Source organism: Anas platyrhynchos, chromosome 24 (genome assembly GCF_047663525.1).
Source record: "Anas platyrhynchos isolate ZD024472 breed Pekin duck chromosome 24, IASCAAS_PekinDuck_T2T, whole genome shotgun sequence".
Taxonomy (NCBI): Eukaryota; Metazoa; Chordata; class Aves; order Anseriformes; family Anatidae; genus Anas; species Anas platyrhynchos.
The window spans coordinates 350,272-371,057 of record NC_092610.1 but is presented as its reverse complement, the minus strand read 5'-3'; the positions used below and the strand labels follow the sequence as shown (position 1 = coordinate 371,057).

Here is a 20,786-nt window from a genome sequence, read left to right as displayed (position 1 = left end):
CCCGCCTTGGCATTCAGCTGATACCTAATATAGCTGGTGCTGAGCTACCTCTGCCTGGTTCATGTAGCATACCTACACTGGTGTGACACATGACTTTCTCCTATGGCTGTTGGTACAAGTGCCTGATGGTACACGTGTCAAGTGGCTAGCAGATCAGCTGGAACAAATGGTTGGACCTCAGGGATTGGGATTTTCCCTGGGAAGGTGGACCGGGGATTGGGTTTTTCCCTGGGGAGATGGAACCTCTTTGGCCTCCCCCCCTCAAACCAGATGTTTTCACAGACCCTGTAGCAGCTTGAGACCCCTCCCATCTCCATTGAACTTGGAAATGGGCTGAAATGGTGCTGTTGCCATATAAATGCCCTGGGGTGGATGTGAGGCTGAACCCTGGGAGCTACCTGGATGCCTGGGGAGCAACAAGCTCCCGGTGGGTCCGGATGCTGCTGCTGCTCAGCCTGTGCACCTTTACAGGAGCAGGGATGGGAACATGGGAATGGCATCTCGGCAAGTGCTTGCCTAATCCACGCGCATGGAAATGAACTGCTTTGTGCGCAAAAAAGTTGTCGTTTTGCAGAGGCGATGGGTGTGTGCATGTGTGGGTGTTCAAACTCTGCAGAAGCAACCTTGAATGCCTGGAAAAAACTTCTTTGTGCATTTAATTAGTGGTAAATATGATTTACATGCGAGATGCCTCTTGGTCTGAATCTGCCTGCTGATTAGCAATTGCAGCCAATTTATATTGTGTACTTTGTTTGACTTAGACCACAACAGCACTACATGAACGTAACAGATCTTTCTGCCTTTGCATTTCAAAGCCCCGCTTGCACAGGGGTGTTATTGCACAATCAGCTCGCGCTGCTCCAAGATGGGACATTTGCCTGGGGAGTTTGGCCTCTGCTCCCCCATCGCCGGCCGCAGCTCTCGCCTCCGACTTTCTCTGCGGGCCGGGGACGGCTCCGCGCCATGAGTCAGAGCGCCCGGGTCTGCTGGCTCGGCGCGGCGGCGGCACTGGTTGGGGCTGTGTGGCTGCTGGCGGCGGCCGGGCTGGCTGGTGGGGAGCTCGGGACCACACCAGGCCCCCGTGCAGGGCTGCCCCCGCAGGTTGATGTGAACCACACTGTTTAGCTCTGAAACGGTGGCACTTGGAGCAGGTAGGGGCCTCTCCAAGCAGAAGTCCTGATAAATGTTGTTGCACACAGTGGTGACCTCTGAAAGCTCTGGTACTGCTTTTTTTCAGAGAGAGGAGAAAAGGAAATGCTCTGTGCCCGGGTGTATGTGTGCAGCCCCTGCTCTCTCCATGCATCCGGCGCTGCCCCGGGTGTCCTCGAGGAAAAGACATGGCACTGCCTCCTGAGCTGCAGGCCGGGCTCTGACCCCAGAGGCTCCTGCCCAAGCTCTGCCCACACCGAGGTAGTGGCTCCGCGGAGGCTGGTCGGGAGGGTTGCCCGGACATGTGCAGTATTTCCTGTGGTCAGTGTAAACCATTCCCATAAACAAGTATGGTGTGGTTTTAGTTCAGGTTCCTTTTTTTCCTCCTCTCTCCCCTTCAGTGCTTGTGTTAACAACCCGGGTCCTCTCCCCAGTCTGCAGTGAAGCACCCGCCGAGATGGGTGTGCTTGTGTCTTGTCCCTGCAAACCCCAGCAGAGCACCCGGGGAGGGTGGTGAGCCATGCGGTGGCTCTCCTCCTGCCCCATCCCTGTGCTGGGGGACAGGGTAGACAAGGCATGGCATGTGCAATAAAAGCATCGACATGGCCCCTAGGGTCTGGGCCCCAAAGGGAACAGCTCCTGCCCTCGGCTCCTTGTCCCAGCTCTCCGACGTGGACAAAGGGGCTCTGAGACTTCCTCTGCTTTCCCTTGGAGATGGAGTAAGGAGGGGCTGATGACTACCAATGGAGAAAAGGAGCACCATTTTGATGCCCTTATTTCATTCCAGGTTTTGTAACTCCAGGGCTAGACTCTACTCTGAATTTGTACTGACTTCTAGAGGTAAGGCAGGGTTCCTGGGATATTCCCAGAGGTGTGCAATGAGTGGATGTGCTGAGCTGAGATGCCTGAGCCTGCTGGCTCTCAGGTCAAACAGGATCTGGAGCAGCTCGGCCTCAATGCTGGCCATCGGAGGACCAGGGAGGCAGCCCTCACTCTGGCAGGCTCACAGTCTAAACAAACAAGGAGGAAAGAGGGGAGCGTTTAACCCAGTTTTACAGAGACAGCAAGATGAAAGCAGTTGCCTGAGGTCATTCCATAAGTCTGGGGCAGAGCTTGGATCTGGGCTCACACGTTACCCATCCTCACCCCAGCCTTGACGAGGCCGATTTGGGGCAGGCTCGCATCTGCTTGTCCTCTCCCCTGGTACTGTCCATCACTCTGAAACACTCCCCTGTGCTTTTCATCTGTGCTGCGCTGCCTCTCGCTTCTCAGCCCGAGGCCAGCATCTGCCCTGGGCCAGGGGTGCGAGCCCTGCGCCTCAGGGAGCTCCAGCTCCTCTCAGCCTTGGGGGGCACTGGCCCTGGCCCCAGCTCTGGCAGCGGCTGGGAGTGCAGAGCCTGCTGCCAGCATCAGGTGGGATGCAGCCAGGGCAGAGCTACAGAGCTGAATGGCTTTATGGGCCCCTGATGCCCAGGCACTTTCGGGCCCTGCTTGGGGAAATAGGGGTGAGACAGGGGCCTCATTAGGCACCTGTTAATTGCCCCCACTGCACTGGAGCAGGATGAGAAAGCATGCCCCTACACACCCCGTGTCCCGGTCCCTCATGGGGCTGTGTGTCCAAGGGTGACAGTGTTCAGGGTGGGCTCCACATCCCCATCTTCAGACTGCCAGGGGGCAGGGCCCACAGCATGTCCAGGCTCCCATCACCACCCACCGCTCATGGCCATGTCCTGGCCGTGCTTCCACGGCACACCAGTGAGGGCAGCCCAGCCGCCCCTGGGACGCCCACTCAGCTCCCTCTTGGGCCGGCAAGGCCGGGGGAATCCTGTGGGAGACCAGAGTCCTTCCTACTTTCCACCCAACTGGTGCTGAGGAGATGTGGGACAGGGACAGGGTGTCGGGAGGTGCTGTGGGACAGGGCCAGGCGGTGCCATGCAGGAGCAGTGCCAGGGTTTCCAATTCTCCAGCTCGACTCCAGGGTTCACTTTGGTCTGGGCAGCACTACAGCTGAGTTGGGCTTTTGGTGAGCTCTCATCTTCCCTTCTGTGGGTCTCATGAGGGTCCAGAGATCATCCTTAAACTGAGGAAGGCTCTGGAGTAGGTAATCACTGTGCTGGGAACTGGTGCCTTTGGGGTGCTTCAGTGTGATGAGCAGCAGCAGGAGTGCTTGTTAATTTTGTGTGAGTGCTTCCACGGGCGTTATATTTTTCCATGCTAACTTGCTGGTCAAGGCTGCTGACACAGGGTGTTTGCATCAGTGGGTTGGATTGAACCTGTACCCGGGAGTCAGTAAAAGTGCTCACAGCATGGGGCATTCAGGTGAATTGGGAGGGATGAGCCATGTGATGGTGAGCTCTTTAATTCCCAGTAGTTTTCACTTGATGTGGGTATTCACAGCAGCTTGGGGCTGCTGTCTGCCTCATTCAGTGGAGCTAGTTTCACTCCCCAGAAGGGAGAGCCCAAGCCCAGCCGTACTGTGTTGCTCGGAAGGGACCCACGCAGCTCCGGCACGTCGCAGACGCCGCTCTGCCAGCAGGAGGGTCCTGCGGAGCTCTGTTCAGCAGCAGCTCTCTGTGGGCTTCCTCCAAGCCAAAGCCATGGAACTGGCTGCATACCCAGTGGGCTGACAGCACGGTCCCAGCTGGCCTCTGCAAAGCTAAGGCAGCCTCGTGCGAGCGTAGGCTGAGGCAGGAGAGGCGAATGCTCCTTCCTCCCCAGGGAGCCCGCAGGCCCCACGGAGGTTAGCAATCCCTCCCTCGCCAGCTGTCCTGGCTGCAGCACGCCAGGGAATAGCTCCTCTATGAGGCCGGTGGCTCTGCAGCTGCACAAAGGGACCCCTGAAGCCACCGCGTCCCCGGGCTCCTCCTGCTGCTGGGCTGGTGCCTGCCCTTGTGCGAGGCACTTGCTGCTCTGGGAAGGCTGTGCTGGCAACATCTGCCCCACAGCAGCTTGCAGCTGCCCAGGTGCTGCCAGCATTCCTGCCCCTGTTTTTGTGGAAGGCCAAGGTTACAGCCCATGTGTGCAGGAAAAAAGCTGCAGAAGCAGTGCCCAGCCCAAACGCTTCTTGCGCAGAAGCATTATTCCTGTGTGGCTGAGCCACTGCAAAGTGTGTTTCTGAAATATGTATTTCTGGGCACCTTCAGCATCTTTCTACAGTGGCAAATAGAATGAAAGGGACTGGAATTTCCTCCTTTTGCTTGGGCTTGACCCAAGGTTTGTTTCTGGTACAGAGACAACGCTGGCTCAGATTTGCCCCAGCTCAAAAATCCCAGACCAAAGCATCAGTGTTGTGACTTCTGTTTCTTTTTTTTTTTTTTTTCCCTTTTCTTTTTTTAAACAGATGCTTATTTCCCTTGTGGTTTTGGCAACTTAAACCTTATTGTACCGTGCTCCCAGGCATGCAGCAGACCCTAGCAATGTTTGCCCAAATGGGAGGGAGAGGCAGAGCCCAGCAACCAGCACCTCGCCTGCTCCGGATGGGGGCTCCTTGGGCAGGTCCTTGTCCAACACGCTGATTCCGCGATGCAGTCCCCAAGCACAGCTCCTTCACGAATAAATTCCCATGTGTGCCATAGAAAGCGAACTCAGCTTTTGCAAGCCACTCAACTGCAAAACTGCCATCAAATTCTGCCAGCTGATGGCCCTAACTTGCTGCTGCTGAGTGGAGCAAAAGCATGCCACCGGCAATGGCATGATGCGCCCGGGAGGAAAGAATGGACCAGCCTGGCGCACTGGAAATGAGAGACTTGAATGAGGAGAAAGGCTCTGGTTTCTGTCCAGCAGCAGCGGGTGGGATCAGGCGTGAGTTTTAATTCTTGCACAACTCTTTGTGCCAGCACAAGGCTGACAAGGACCGTCGTTACGTGTGCTGGAGTCAGGCTGCTGTGCAGCAAAGAGTTTGTCTTTATGCAACCCTGCAGCCTGAGCAGGTAGGAGAGAAAGGCCCGCTCAGTACCTCGCTCCTTTGCATGCCTGTGAGGGAAAGGCTCGTCCAAGCTGTACAGAACCAGAGCCAGGCCCTGCCCCTGCTGCAGCCCCCAGCCCGGGTAGGGAGATGCAGAACAGAGAAAACCAGAGGACCTGCATATTTGCAGCTCCCGGGGTCCCCTTTATACAAAAGGTCTTGGCTGGCATTTTCAATTCAGATTTTTTTATTATTATTTTATTTGAGCCCCTGTTTGTTTTACTTTACAGATGAGCTTGGGGAGCTGCACAGGAATACTCCTTGGCCATATGCAGGCTGCCTAGGGCCAGCAAAATTGCTGGTGTTCATTCTCTGTTCTGGTGGAAATTAACCTGGACTTGCAGCTCCTGGCTTCTCCTTGCCCTCTCCAAAGCACCAGCTCTGGGCAGCACACAGATTCCCCACAGCTCCACACCTGGGAGTTGGGCTGTGTTTTCTCCAGCCTCTCGTTTTTCATCTCCAGAGCTGAAACTATTAATACTTTTGTTGGCAAATGCAAAAGAGAAAAAAAAAAATCCTCTCTTGTAAAAACAGCTGATTCAGATCCATAGTATCTTGATGTGGCAGAAAGAAATTAGGTATTGAATGTGGGCTGAGAAACGCTGTTTGTCCAGGAGAGGGCGGGGGTGGGGGAAAGGCTTCCTTGATTCTTTTTTTTTTTTTTTTTTGATTGAAATCTCAGTGCTCGCTGTATTTGCAGGGGTTTGTTTCCTTTAGAAGCCAGACGGTGCTGGTGAAACATGCCAGGACAACTGCATGAGCAGCGCGGCGCCCGTTTCTAAAAAGCGCCGCTCACCCCAGCCCCTGCTCCATCCCCGGGCACCCTTGGGTGGGCTGGGCCCCCCGCTAAGGCAGCTCCCTCACATCTGCACTCCTCAGCCACGGCCAGCCGAGGGGGAGAGTTGATGCCAATAGCCCCAGTGGTTTTGGAAGAGCCCTGTTAATGCTCGAGCAGTGGACGGAGAGGAAATAACTAGGAACTAACAGGATTAGGGCCAAGCCTCGCTCTCCCACAATGATGCTGATGCTGGAAAGGGAAAGGCTGGCTATACCTTACTGAGCAAAGCCCTGCTGGGTGGCTGGCCACAGCCAAAGGGTCAGGGAACTGTCCTAAAAATGAGCTTCTAACAGGGAGCAAGACGGGTTGGTTGGTGCTCCATGCAGGTGGTTTGCTCCTCCGCACAGGGGCAGCTGGGGACATGGTGGGCTTTGGGGCTGGCACTTATCCCTGCTGCTCTACCCCATGGGGAAGGGCCAGGTGGCTCCAGGGGGAGTTCACCCCGGTGGGTGTCACTGCACTCCAGGGCTGCCAGGACCAGTGGATGCAAGCCCAGCATCCCATAAATTACTATGTTTGTGCTTCTTCTTCTTCTTTTACCCTACGCCTGTCCCAAGCATCTCCCCTTGCTGCCCCGCAAGTGCCAGATGCGGTGACCCAGTGCTGTGGTGGAGATTTGGGTACCAGCCAGCAGTGCTGGCCCTGTCCCAAGCAGGGCTGAGCTCCGTGCAACAGCAGCAGCTTTCCAAATCAGAGGGTGAGGGTGGGGAGTAAACAGTTAAAGTTTTTCAATCCACCTGTATATTTTCACAAGCCTTCAGATAGCAATCAAGAATGCAGGAAATGGTGTATTTAAGGGGTCTGAATTTGCCAAAACTGTGCCACAAGTCAAACTTTTAAAGCAAAGTTTATTTGTAAAGTTACAGAAGGCCAAAGTATCTCCTGTTAACGGGTAAGTCTCTTTAAAGCTACTCTCCCCCCCTTTTTTTTTTTCACTTCTACCTTTTAAAATGATTGGGTTTGGGAAGAGGGAGAGGATTCATGAAGAGGGGCTGGATTTTAATCTAATAAGCATTTTTTCCTTCTGGGCAAAGTGCTAGAGCTCATCAAGGCACAGATCAACACTGCTGCGTGCTGGGTTATAGAGGGGCCTTTGACATTTTCCTTGAATAATTTCAGCTTGTTCCAAGCTGTGCCAGGGACCTGACGAGCTCACAGATGCTGACGGGGCCTGGTGCCCGCTGGCCTGGCTGCATCCCCCCCCCATGCCCAGGAGGGCTTGGTCCCAGGCCCTGAGGCTGCACCTGGGGCTCAACCTCACCAAAACCAGCATCCGCCTCCTCCAGGACTGTAGCCTGGGCCAGCGGGGTGCTGCAGAGGTGAAAGCTCTTTGGTTATTAACACTGCACACCCCTGCATGGTAATTAGCATGCCGTCTGTGGGGGTCCTTGCTGTTGCCGTATGGACCCAGAGCCATCAAGTGTTTAAAGGCTCTGAGAGGGTGTTTTATTACCTCCTTATGCACAGCGTTGAAGTGACAGCTGCAGAGGCAGTAACTGTACTCCTAGAGCAAGGGTAAAAATTATTAAAAGTTCATTATATATAAAAAACATTAATCATGTTTTTATTTCTTGTGGTAGGTAGGAGCAGGGTAGCTTTTATTTGGCCACTTGTTGCTCATAGCTTCTTGGCATATAAAGCTCTCAGAGAGTGGTGGGGGCAGCATGAAGCCATACACGTCCTAAAACGAGGCACAGCCATGGTGACCTTCGAGGTGGCTGAACTGTGACCAGGCTGGGCTCGGCTGCCAGCTCTGCTGCAGGGCCAGGGCCCGGCATGAGGATGTGCAGCTCCTGTCCAGGTCGTGCACAGGCACTGCCATCCTCCTGCTGCAGCGCGGAGGCAGCCGAGGTCAGCAGCACCTCCTGCCTACGTGAGCTGTGGCAGGCAGGCACATGTGCGCTGCTCTCCTCCGCCTCCCGGCCTCAGTGGTGTGGTGCCGAGCAGCATGGCAGCGAGCTGCGGTAGCCGGGAGCCCTCGGCCCCAGCATGGCCAGGGAGCACAGGGGACCCCTGCCCTGCAATGCTCCCACCTCTGCTGTACCACTGCCGGCAGCGGCCCGCAGCCAGAATGGGCCTGTCCCTGCCTGCCGCCTGGGAGAAGCCCCGCGGGTGGGCACGGAGCCGATGTAGGCAGCCCCTGGATCAGCTGCACTCACACCGGCCCTGCCACCATGCAGGCTGTGGGGGCAGCGGCACCCCTGGCTGCTGACCGGTGCTGCTGGGTCTGTGCTGGAGCTGAGGCATGCTCGGGGTTTTGCAGGCCTTGCCTCTGCAACATGCACGAGGTTTGTTTGGGTTTATTCAAGTCGCTCGGCTCCCTCTCATCCCTCTGGGACAGATCGCTGATAAACGTGGAGCCCTGCAGGTGATCCCTGGGCTGCGCTGCGTGGCTCGGCCCAGCCGTGGAGCTGCCTGCGGCATCGCTGGCCCTGGGCACGGGGCGGCGGGAGCTGTGGGGCCGGCACCCACGCCATCGGTGGCCGTGATGGCAGCCCGCCACTGCAGACTGGGTGGCCCTTTCTTGGGCGGCGACTAATGACTGGTGTAATTGAGATGAGGCTTTAATGCACAGCAGCAGGTGAGCCGGCGGAGGGGAGGGGAAGAAAAGGAAGAGATAGGGAGCGGGGAGCGGGGAGCGCGGTGTGGCTCCCGGTGCAACGGCCGCCGACCAGCCAGCCCGGCTGGTTGAACCAGCCACCGGCCTGCACCGCGGCGCTGCGTTTTGGCACAAGCAGGGCTGGGTCCTCGCCTCGCCTTGCTGCTGCGTGCCCAGCATGGCACAGAGATGCCAAGTGTGGATCACACATACATAAAAAGGTTTTTTCTTATTTTCATGCAAGCAAAAGCACAAAGCCACCCCAAACCCATGAGGTGCCTCTCTCCTCCCTGTCGATGGTGCTCAGCAAGGCACACAGGTGCCTTTAAGACACTCTGGTTTCTCACAATGAAGGAAGAAAACAACAACAACAACAACAAAAAACACCTTTAAGAAAATTCTTCCAGCATTTTCCACACATTTCTTCTCCCCTGGCCCTGCAGCCCCTTTGGAGGATTATCTCCTCTGGTTCCAAAGCCACAAGAAAATATCTTTGTATTTTTAAATGAAACCTCAAAGTAAATAAAGGCAATGGTTTGCATGTGCATTCAACACACACCAGTGCTATTGCATGGGCAGGGGTAAAAAATCTGCCAGCACAGTTTTCTGTAGATATAAGATAGAAAGGTGGAGAACATTTTTTAAATGTTCTGAAAACATTCCATCATCTATAGGAATCAAAGCCCCATTGAAAGCTACAGAACCCCTCACATTCGAGGTTTTAATGAAAACCAAATTTTTCATGCCCTGTGTTTTTCTTTGCGAGGATTTCCAAGGGAATACAACTGAACCAGGGGGCTGGCTTGGGGAACTTGGCTAAAGTTTCTCATTGCCCAGTAGGGCTTTAGCTGTGTTATTTCTTTAATGGTTTAAAGATAATACGGCACTCATATTTTTGGACTTATCAAAGTGCTCTCTTGCCCTACCTGGATCAGTGCTCAGTTGCATTTTACTGAAAAATAGAAGATGAAGTGTGTGGGGGTGATGACCGGTGTGGGATGGGGGGGTGTGTGTCTCCGTGTATTCAGACAGGGACGAGTCCCAAGGCTGCTCTGACTGCTTCAGGGGCACAAAGGCCAAATGCTGGCCTTAGCATCAAGCTTGGCAGGAGCGATTGGGCACCAGGGGGCCGGCAAGCATTGGGCTTTCTTACCCTGGGGAAGGCATTTAACCTGTTGGAAATGGTCTGGCCCTGGTAGGCGTGGAAATCTCTGCACGCTCGCTATGCTTTTATTCCTTCTCTCCCCCCCCCAAAAAAAAAATCTGTGTGGAAAGCCAGTTGCTTTGGGTCAGCTGAAAGTTTTTTTTTGCTACTGTTAAGAAACTTCTCATTTCTACTTTTTCCCCTTTGCTTTGTCTACCTGCTCGTTGAAGTGAGGCGTCATGGTGCCGAGGATGCTGGTGCACGCAGCAGGGCTGCAGCCAATGCCTAGTGCTGGCCCCCCACCAGCACCACTGGCCCCCGCCGCTGTGCTGGGGGCGTGCAGGGGGCTGCAGGCGCCCACCCAGGTGGGATGGTTGGGGCTGGACCACACAGCTCCAAGCTGGCATGAAGGGGTGGGGGGGCGTGGGGAGCCCAAAAAGTGCCCGATGGGACAACAGGAGCGGCCTGGTGACCCCCGGGTTTCACAGGCATGTTTAATCCCCTCATTAACGTCCCCCATTAGAACAATTCATTCTTTCACTCTGGCTTAAACACCCAACTTTACTTTACAGCTCATTTCATTTATGACTGAGAAATGAAATTACTGTATCGATTTCATGGCAGACAGCAAAAAAAACCTGGGTGTTCCCAGCTGTAATAAACCCACTGGCTGCAAAGACAAACAGCAAAACCTGCCAAGGCGGGGACAGGGCTGCAGCTGCCCCCGGGGATGGCTCCGGGGCCGCTGGCCCTGCGGGCAGCCCTGCTCCGTGCCACCTCCAGCTCCCCTCCCCGCAGCCAAACCCAGTGCTGCCAAGGGCTTTTACACCCATCTTAAAGAATTAGATATATGTGTTCTCAGGGACCCAGGGGGCTTTGCAAGTCACTAGAATGGAAAGGAAATATGCTGCCTGGTAACACTAGTGTGAAATATTCCTCCTGGAGCTGAGCCAGAGTCTGGATGGGAGCTGGAGAAGGGCTGGAGCGGTGAGTGGTGGTGGGGAGCCTGACCTGGTCCTTGGCTGCTCAGCACTGAACGCACAGAGCCAGGATTTGTTTTATGCAGCTCAAAAAGGCCATTGGCATTTCCTCACTCCTCCTGTCTTGCTGGGTCATAGGCATTGCTGTGCTGTGTGCGGGAGCTTGGGGCAGCAGCCCTGTGATCCCACCGCTCTCCACCTGAGCATCTCTGGTCTGGAGCAGGGAAGCGATGCGCCTAGACAGCTCCCAAAGGCCGGATCCTGCCCTCTCAGTGCAGTGCATCCCTGGTGGAGCAGCACATCCCTGCGAGGAGCTGAGCAGACGGGTGAACCTGAGCAAGGCTGGCGGGAGGTGGCGGGAGGTGGCGGGAGGTGGTGGGTGCCGCCGGGCGCGCGTCCCCCGCCACGCGGACATGCCCCGTCACGCGTGTGCGCCCTGCCCACGCAGGCAGGTGCATGCCCACAGGCATTCACCTGGAGGCTGCGTCAAAACGGCGCCGTGTGCGCGCGCACACACACACACACACACACACACACACACACGCTCCTGCAACCTCGTCGCCTGTGCTCACCTTGGCTGTCCTAATTAAAGCCTGGTATCACCCCATCTAACGCGACTGCAGGGTTAATGAGTCCTTGGTCTCCGTTTGAAGTCGAGCTGCTTTCATTGCCTGGTGTCTGATGGCGGTGGGAGGCGCTCGATGCAGCGAGCCAGCATCCCAGAGCCGTGTCACTGCCATCACTTTCAGACTCTGTAGGCTAAGCCAAGAATAGATATTTGCAGCGTAAGAGTGCATTTTAATTTAGACTCCTCTGATCTCCCAGCCCAACCCAACCTCTCTACACAAGAAAACACCTTCCCTGCATCTCACCCTGCTACTGTCAGGGAATTAACAGTTATACAGTTGATTTTATTTGCATGACTTAAATAAAAAGTAGTATCTGTGATTAAGTTACAGCTCTCGTGCAGAACGGCACATTGTGTGCTTCAGGGGAATTTCAAGATGTGGTTTCTGTGCTTTGTGTGGCTGCCACACAAGCGGTGCTTGCTCCTACGCAGGCTGCTGGGCGCAGCCACCAAGCACCAGCCTGCGGGTTCAGGCTGCCAGCGGGATGCGTGCCCCAGTGACACGGCCCTGTGTTGGCAGCATCCCTGCGGGGTGGGAGGGATTCAAGGAGGCTGACGGGGATCCAGGGACCCGGGTTTAAATTAGGCACTGGGAAAGACGCTGGCCTTGTCTCCCCTCACCCAGAGAGGTTGTGGCAGCCCCAGCCCTGGGGGTGTTCAAGGCCAGGTTAGATGAGGCCCTGAGCAACCTGGTCTGGTGGGTGGCAACCCTGCAGGAGGGTTTGGAACTGAATGATCTTTAAGGCCCCTTCCAACCCAAGCCATTCTATGATATGATGGGGAGCCACGAGCATAAGGATGGGGGCAGTTTTACATACTGTGATGCCTTCTCCTTCTTCTCTCTATGCTGTCTGGGCTGTCCCGACCAGGAACAAGCAGGCATCAGGTAAAGCAGGAGTCATGGCATGGCCAAACAGTGGGGATTTGTTGTTAGAGTCCTATTTATAGGAAAACACAGACGGTTGCGGTTTTTTGTTGTTTTTATTTGAAATAGAGAGTCTGCAGTATATGGGTTGATTCAGGACTGCATTTAGCTGAACAAGTTCTGGTTGGGGTGTGGGGGCTGGATGGCGGCTTCAGAACTGACCAAGTCTGGGGAGAGACAGCTCAGCAGAGGGGTTAGTGGACCTGAAAAATGAAACATCCTGGCTCCAGCTGAGCAAAACAACTCTTGTTGCTCAGTGCAAAGTTTTTATGGGGTTGTTTTTGTATTTCACCAATCTTGAGAACTTCTGAGTGATCAGGAATGAGGGATTGTTTTTTTCTCGTATTTTTATTGTTTGGGCAGTGACCAGCCAGCCCCCTCTTGCTCTTCTCCCAGCTCCCATCTTCGCCAAGCCTCCTAACAGCCAGCACCGCGGCAGCAGCCAGACGAGGCTTGCTGCCAGCAGGTCCTGGCGTGGCTGCATTTTGCCCTTTATGGCCTTGGTTTAGCAGCTCCTGACTTTTCCAAGTAGATGGCAAAGGCACTGGCTGCCTCTGAGAGATGCTGAGCATCAGCACTGTACTGGCAGGGGGGTGAGTAGTGGCACATGTGTGCAAGTGGGGCAGCACATGGGCAGGGCTGCAGCTGCAGCTCTGTTTTGGGGAGGGAGTGAATGCTGGACTGTCGTGGCAGGAGCTGCCTCGTGGTTTGAAGAGCCTGTGAGAAGTGAAGGGCTCACATGTGTGTCTGTCTGGGAACCAAACAGAGAGAGAAAAAAAAACAAACACACAAACAAATAAAACAAAACAAAACAACAACAACAACAGAACAAAAAATCAATAAAAACAGCCCATACATATAAAATACATGTATAAATATGTATCTCCCCCAAAGCATGAAGTCCCACTGAGTAAATAGAAGCGAATGATGTGTAACCTAACATTTTCCCAGACACCCTAATGAATTTTCCATGTTTTCTACCATTTAGCTTCTAAATAGGCCATATTCAAGAAGAACACCAGCAGCCCCCATCCACTGCAGCAGGATTATCCGCCTGCAGATGCAGACAGAAGCTGTGACAGAGCAGGAGCATTCAGCAGGGTTTGACATTCAGGGTTCTGGGGCTGCAGACAGGGCAATGGGCACCTCACACGAGTACCTGGCCCCACTGTTTTGGAGGGGCAGGACTGTGTCCTCATGGTGCTGCCCACCGGCAGCTCGCTAATGCTGGGATGAGGGAAAGGCAAGGTCCCACGGCCTTGTAAGCGTTGCACCAAGGCAAGCTCCATCCCACGTGCCCTGGGTAGCCTATAAACCTTTTGGCAGTGCAAAGATTATTTCTAAGATGGGCAGTTTGGAGACAAAACTGTTATTAAAAGAGAGACTGGGTTTAGAGTTTGGTCTGGAAAGAGACTACAATAAAATTTTGGTGTAACTGAGACTTTTGTTAGCTTTGTTCTCAAAGGAAATGTTCTTCATTTTTCTTACGATTTTTTTTAGCACAAACTCTGCTCAGTTCAATATCTGAACGTTCAAAACCAAAGCCTCAGTGATGTGTGTCCTGTGTCATCCCCCATCCTCCCCCGTCTTAATTTGTGAAAGAAAAATCACAAATGTTTAAAAAAATTTAAAAATGTTTATGCTGCAGCTGCTGCACGGCACCACGCTCTGCCCCGGTGCTCAGCCGACCCCTTCACCAGCAGCAGCCGCGGGGCGCTCAGCTCGGCCAGACCCCACTGCAGCTTCTGTGGGCGCAGCCTTCCCTGTGAAGTCACTATGGTGGTGAAAAACCTGGGCAAGATGCGGCCCCAGCATCTGCAGCTCTCTGAATCCTGTGCTTGGTAGGTGGCCTGTATAAAAATAACGCCCATCTGGCCTTCAGGTGTTGGGTAAGTTTAACATCGCCAGCTCTCGGAGCTGCATGTGCCTCCGGTCCGTGTTTCAGCTGCTGCTGTGTCCTCCCTGTGCTGGGTGAGCCCAGCAGCGTCTGGAAGGGGAGCCCTGGCCCTGGACAGCCACCGGCTCTGTTCTGCCTGTTCTGCCCTCCCAAAGCCTTTTTCAACAGGTGCCCCAGTGAGCACTGGGGTGTGCGGCAGCATTCTCCGACAAAGCCCCACCCATTTATTGTGCTTTTGTCTGGGTTTTTCCTTTTTTCCCTTTCTTTTCTTCCCTTACAAGGACCGCTGCGGGCTGCACTTACGGAGCTGTTTGCCGAGGGGCAGCAGGGCTCTGCCCCAGCCCGCAGGATGCACGAGGTGCCGGCTTTACCCTGCAGTGCCGCTGCTGCCACCCTTGCTGGACATCCCCGTGCTCGGCTCGTGGCCAGTGCCTGGGCTGCATTTGTCTCATCTTGGCTCCTCCGGGCTTCCAGGCAGACAGCGCGCTGGCATCCGACACTGTTGTGGGGCTGTGCTCTTTGCTTTTCCTCTGTCAGTGGGGTCCTGGAGGTGAGTGGTAAGAGACAAGGGTTTAGGGCTTGGGCTGCGTGGGAGCTGGGTGCGGTGTGGGCTTTGTGCCGGAGCTTTCATGTGCTGGCAATGACCGACAGGGAGGGGCGCAGGGCAGGGGCCCAGGCCCGTGGAGAACAGGGACAAGGGGCTGAAGTCCTTAGCGTGGTGACAGGACCGGGTCCTGGGAGATATTTAAACTTTGCTGGGAATGAAACGCCTGCCAAGCTCTCCAGGTCAGGGCCCAGTCTGGTCTTGCAGAAGGCTGCAGGAGTCTTTTTTATGGATTTCAGGAGAGTCGAAAGCTGGCCAGAGCCTGTGGGCATGTGCCTGAGTTGTGAGGCACCCAGGGCCGCTCACTGCGCCCGCTCTGGCCAAACTGCGGCCGTGGCCGCCAGCCCAGGCAGCGGCCCTGGGGTGCTGGGCCAGGGGCCGGGCCCTTCCCAGCGGAATGCAGCACCTGGGACCTGCAGAGCTGCGGGCAAGGAGTCAGCAGGCAGGAGGCACGGGGGGACTTGTAACCGTACGTTTATTATTCCACATGGAAAGTCATTAAAATGATTACACGAAGGCCTGACAATATAATCATGTACATTGGATAAGAACATCGACACCGATAATAGAAAAGCAGAACTGACCACTGTGCTGTGGCTTCGTACCAACTCTGTCCCACCCGTTCACAAGCCTGGCCAACAAAAAGGAGCCCGACTGCTCTCACGGAAGCTGGCACGGCAGAGATGTCAGCAGCCAGAGCTTCTTCAAACGACTTCAACAGGAGCAGACCCTCCCCGTCCTCTCCCTCCCTCCCCACCTCCCCCCCACCCCAGTGACAAGTGCTACAGGTTAAAAAGATGGGCTACATGTTAAATATAGGGCATTACCTTCAAGTAGGGCTGGTATATTACACAAATAACCACATTATTTGGTATCACTAGCATTTTTTTTAATGTCCATTGTAAGACACCATTAAAAAAACCAACAACTTTAGCCTTCTTTATCTACAAATGTCTCTGTTCTCAACGCCTTAGTTGGTTGTTGTCATTTTACCCTGCACATACAAGTATTAGAAGCATTATTAAGAATCGGATCCTTCAACACATTTAAGAATTATATTATTATAACAAATAAGACCAAAAATTAGATTTTATAGTTAAATATTCTTTGAGCCAGACAAAGGGGTTTTACTGTACAAGCAATTGTGCATTTTTTTAAAAAAGCAAATTATAGTGCAAAGCAAAAAACATTGGCCTGTTTTGTGACCATTTGCATACAATAGAGGTGCATATATTTACACCTTCATATGACAATATGTCATAAAAATAACATTGTTGCCATTTTAAAAAATTCATTATGAACAGTCTTAAATTAACCTAGTACTACGAATGCCTTGTTTTCTTTGTGCTTTCAATCAGTGGCGTGGTTGGATGATAAACATAAATGCATCAAAACACAGGCTGCTGCTGCGGTCCAGTTTCTACAGCTGGCAAGCACCGGAGAGGTGCTCCCTGTTGCTAAGGAAGTAAATGTTGCAGTTTTGCTGGGGTAGAGCTTTTAAAATTTTCTATTTTAAAAAGTTGTTCCTCTAGTTGCTTGTTTAACTCGTGAGTGGTCATCGCAGCTTTCCAACTAAGCCAGGATGTCTTGCTCCAGTCGTTATGTGGTAGTGCAATTACAATACTCTGTATCTCGACTGACTGCTGACAAGCTACAACTGAGATTTGGTGATAGGTATAATGGCATAAAATAGAAGGAACTGGGAGGTCAGCTGGAAGGTTTAAATTTTCCTACATGTGGAAAAAATATGACCTGGTGCAGGCTACTGGTAGCAGTGGAGTCTGGGGGCTGTCCTGTGCCCGTGCTGCAGGGCGGTGGGGTGCAGCTCACCCCCCAACGCTCCTAGGATCCTGCCCACGCGCCACCAGCCCTGCAGCACGGGGAGCCCAGAACCCAGCCCCAGTTTGCACACCAGCAGAAAGCCTGGCCAGCCGGTGGAAGGCGGCTTAACCCTGCGGCGTGCGTTGGGGCCAGGCCACCAGCTCGGCCTGGGGGAAGCACCGCCACCTCTCCAGCTGCCTGCTGCCACCTGGTGCGGTCTCATTCAGGTCACAGCCTCGTTGGTACCAGCTATGGGGCTGTGTCTGCACGGTGCCTGAGGGACCTGGTTCCTCCAGATGCCACACAATCCAACCAGCTAACAGTGCACCAGTGGTAGCTTTAAGGGCCTGCTCTTCAGCTTATTCATCTACAGCAAGATATCAGCGCTCTATGTCACTTGGGAGAACGGAAAGGAGGGTAAGGGGTTGGAAAACGTCAGGTAACATTGCTTCACAATCTTCCCGCCACCAAAGGGACTGCGTAGAAACTGTTCCTTTCTCCAAATCTCAGTTAGAGCGTTCAGCATGAACTGACAAGTGTAAGTTGTTTCTAAATAGAAAAAAGTCATCATGTGTCAATCCACTCTGGGTGAAAACATGGGAAAGAATCATAACAGAAATATGATGCTTTTGCCACCAGCTGCATGTATAGCCACTCAGAGAGAATGAAAGGAAGACCCAGAGACCAGTGGCAGGGTCATGCCAAAGGTTTCTGAGTCACTCTGCAGGTAACACGCTTGCTTGGAAGTGCATCTCACACACCTTGGATTGTCCTGAACACTGCCTTCGCTTCAGACACCATCACTGAGATTTGCTAAAGAGGGGCAAAGAATTGAATGGTGAGGTCAGGACAAAAGAGCAAACACAACAAAACACATCTCATAAAAAGTACATCTCATATGTAAACATACAGGAAAGGGGAGGGTCTGTCAGGCACAGAATCAGCCACGTTACTGTTTTAAAAATGACGACAATGACAAAAATGAACAATACAACCTCTGTCGTCAACAAAGAATAATAATAATCACATCACAGCTCTTGTTCACATGGCTGATGCCGTCTGACCCACGAGGAATGCGCAGCCTCCGTGCATTCCCGAGAACCCACGGCTGTGCTGTAAACCAGACTCTCACGTGCGGCATGTGGCTCTGGCATCGTCCCACGGATCTTTGGTAGTCAGGAGCCTTAAACTGGTGGGGAGGGACTGAGAGGAGACAAAGGTTTTTTTCGTTTTTTTTTTTCTTTTTTTTTTTTTTTCAGTTCAGTCTTTCTGCACTGGCAGAGAGATGGTTCGGATGATTTCCTGGTCCTTTCTCTTCTCTAAAACGTTTTGCAGAAGGACAAGGTTTTCTTAACTTTTGAATGCTTTGTGTGGGGATGGGGATGAGAGTGAGATGACTGAGAAGTGTTCTGCAATAAACAAATATCTGATTCCACACATCTTTTTTCTTTCCTATGTACAATCCACATATTAAAAACAAATGAAAGGAACCACATCAAGCGACAAATTCAAGCTTTGTGGACGCTTATCTTGAAATGTAACATAGGTCTTGGTTTATCTTCGCTTGACGTTTGCCCTGCTTCCATGTAGAGGATCCTGGTTTGCTTTTGGTTTGGGAGACTTTGGTTTACCTTTTCCCTAGGTCTCATTTTGCTGCATTCACTACCAAAAGGAGTAACATGATGGTGGAAAATTAAGTTAAAGTGGTGGGTGCCCAGCTGTGTTCCTCCTAGTAGGGTCTCCAGACCGACTCATCCATCCTCCCTGTAGTTGTCATGGTGGTCGGTGAGTTACTGTGGCTCCCGTCTGCATCGACGCCGTCATTCTGATTGCCCAGGTTGGGATTCATTAAGTTGTTCCCCGCTGAAGCACTTGTACAAGACGAGAGCATGCGGGTGGGCGAGCGCTCGCCACCTGCCACCATGGAGAACTGGTAAGAGCCCGAAGATGTGCCGTAGTACAAGTGGTAGGGAGAGGGGTTGGCCTGGAAGGGTCCGCTTTGGTTCTGCGTGGAGCCGGGGTAAGGGGGCGGCAGGTAGGTGTGGTGAAAGCGCGTGGTGGTGGGCATGCTGGTCATGCTGATGCCCCCAATGCCCGTCGCAGAGGGCGTTGCGGTGTAGGGGAAGGCAGCGGACATGGCGCCGGGGTAATGCATCCGTGGGTCGGAGAACCTGGTCTCGGTGAGGGCTGGCAGCGTCGGGAAGGAGCGGTCAAACTGCCGGGGGTCTGAGAAGGGGCTCAGGTCTGATGTGCCTGCGGGGTTGGGAGAAGAAAGCGGGTGGTTAGAGCACTCTCCTGGTGGCTTGTAGAGTTTGCCCTGTGTCCTGGGTCATCCCCTGCCCAAGGAATAAAAGTCAGAGGGAAAAACATCTCTAAGATCTGCTGGGGAAGAGAGCTGGGAAACTTAAATACAAAAATCCTAAAACCATTTTGTTTAATTTGTTCCCATTTCCTGTCCTAAAATTTGTTGTTTCCTATCCAAGAAGGGACACAATTAAGCTGACTTCTCTAGGGGTCTATTCGTCTCTGGCAGATTAAAAAAAAACACCCCATAAACATAGAAAAAAATGTTTAGCCATTACATCAGCTGTGTAGTAAATAAATGGATGCAGGCCCCAGACGGCTGGTCCCTGAGATAGTCGGTGGTGTATATACACGCACACACGGAGACAGAGAGGAAAAGCTGGAGTCCAGACCAGGCTGCTAAGCCTTCCTGTGGGTGGCCTGTTCGTGCTGATACCATCAGGGGATGGAGCTGATAAACACACAGCTGAAAACTCCCAAGCTAGGAGCCACACAACCCCTCTGCTTGCTTTTCTCTGTGTATTTTTCTCCTTCCAAGAGGATAAAGAGAGTGAGAAATTCAGGCTTTCCTCTACTGGGGGAAGGGATGCTTGGGTCAGTGTGGTGGGGATGTTACCCAGCTCCCACAGATGATGGAGCCCCTGTGCTTTTCCTTAGGGGTATAAATGTCAAGTGGGTTGCAGCCAGCTTTTATCTGGACAGGACCTCTGCCTGGTGCTGTTGGGTCCTGTCCTCTGTGGGAAGCAAAGAGAAATGAGCTGTGCTCTCCCAGCAGAGATGCAAAACCCCTGTCCTCTGGACCTCAGTAGCTCACGTTAAGCTCTGGCGCTAGTTATGAAGGAAGGCATGGCTATAAATGGCTACTACTGTGCCTTTCTCAGCCTTTTAACACCACCCATAAAACAAAAATCTCTAGAAAGAACAGTTCCAGTCCAAAGTTCTTGGCTGACGTACTGTGCTCAGAGCTCTTGGCTGGCTGGAGGTGGCTTTCTCTTTACTGCTAAGACTATTTTCCCTCGTTAAAGGCAGGGATGTTGCACCTTTCTGCTTTGGTAGCAGGATGTCATCTGGTCTCAGAGACTTTTCTGCAGGCCCTCCTCTTCCCCACACTCTGCAGGATGAGACACACTGCTCCAAAGCAGGGGGAAAATTCTGCTGTGCCAGACTCTGCAGCACATGAGAATATTTATGATGCTCAGAGCTAACACATAAAAGCTTGCCTAGCTCTAAAGAGCAAACCTAGCCAGAAAGGCTATTAGGTGTTGGTTGTCTGTCTCATAAGGCTGGGTTTTGAATCAACTCCGAACAAGAAAATGTGTGAGATGAATATGATAGAAGCACTTGTTATTTTTACATAAGTGTGTGTATATACAGAGACACACAGAGATATATGATTGCATATTAGCTGTGTATGGATAGGGATGTGTATTATATATATATTTATTATGCCAAAGCATTTTAAAATTCTCAGGGCTGGTGTACCAGTCCCTGCAGCATTTCCCCAGGAAAAAAAAAAAAACACCTGAGCTAATCCCTTCTAGCTAACTAGTGGCAAGGACATGCTCTGGAGGAGCAGACAGGGAGGGGATCTGACCTGAAGCCCCTTTCTGGTCCAGGTGAGTCCTGCAGCAGGGGAGCAGTGGAGGGGAGGCGCCACCCTCCCCTCCAGCCGTTTGCGGGCGATCGGCAGCGCCTGCCTTCCCACGCAGGCTCCATGGAGGAGAAAGGCAGGGGAGCACCTGGTTTGTGAATGTGGCTGCGGCTTTGGTGTGAGATAAGAGAGGAGCAGCTCAAAGCTGTCATGAACCGCACGCACACACCCGCGGCTCCATCCATCCTGGGTGCTATGTGGAGGGGTAGCATGCTTGGGCTGGCTGGAAAAGAGCTACACTGCGGAAAACGCTCAGAGCTGAGCAAACCAACCTTATTTCAC

At 53.0% G+C, this 20,786-nt stretch overlaps 1 protein-coding gene across 3 annotated transcripts in view; it reads right to left on the bottom strand.

Moving 5' to 3' along the window:
- Positions 1 to 15,185: 15,185 nt before the first annotated feature.
- The window catches only part of RUNX3 (RUNX family transcription factor 3), a 59,126-nt gene continuing 53,525 nt past the window's right edge, over positions 15,186 to 20,786 (bottom strand). For all 3 annotated transcript variants that reach the window (XM_038167360.2, XM_038167359.2, XM_038167358.2), the window contains one exon: positions 15,186 to 18,802. In XM_038167360.2, coding sequence (XP_038023288.1) covers positions 18,279 to 18,802 — 524 coding nt within the window. In that variant the 3' untranslated portion in view covers positions 15,186 to 18,278. The remainder of the gene's footprint in view (positions 18,803 to 20,786) is intronic.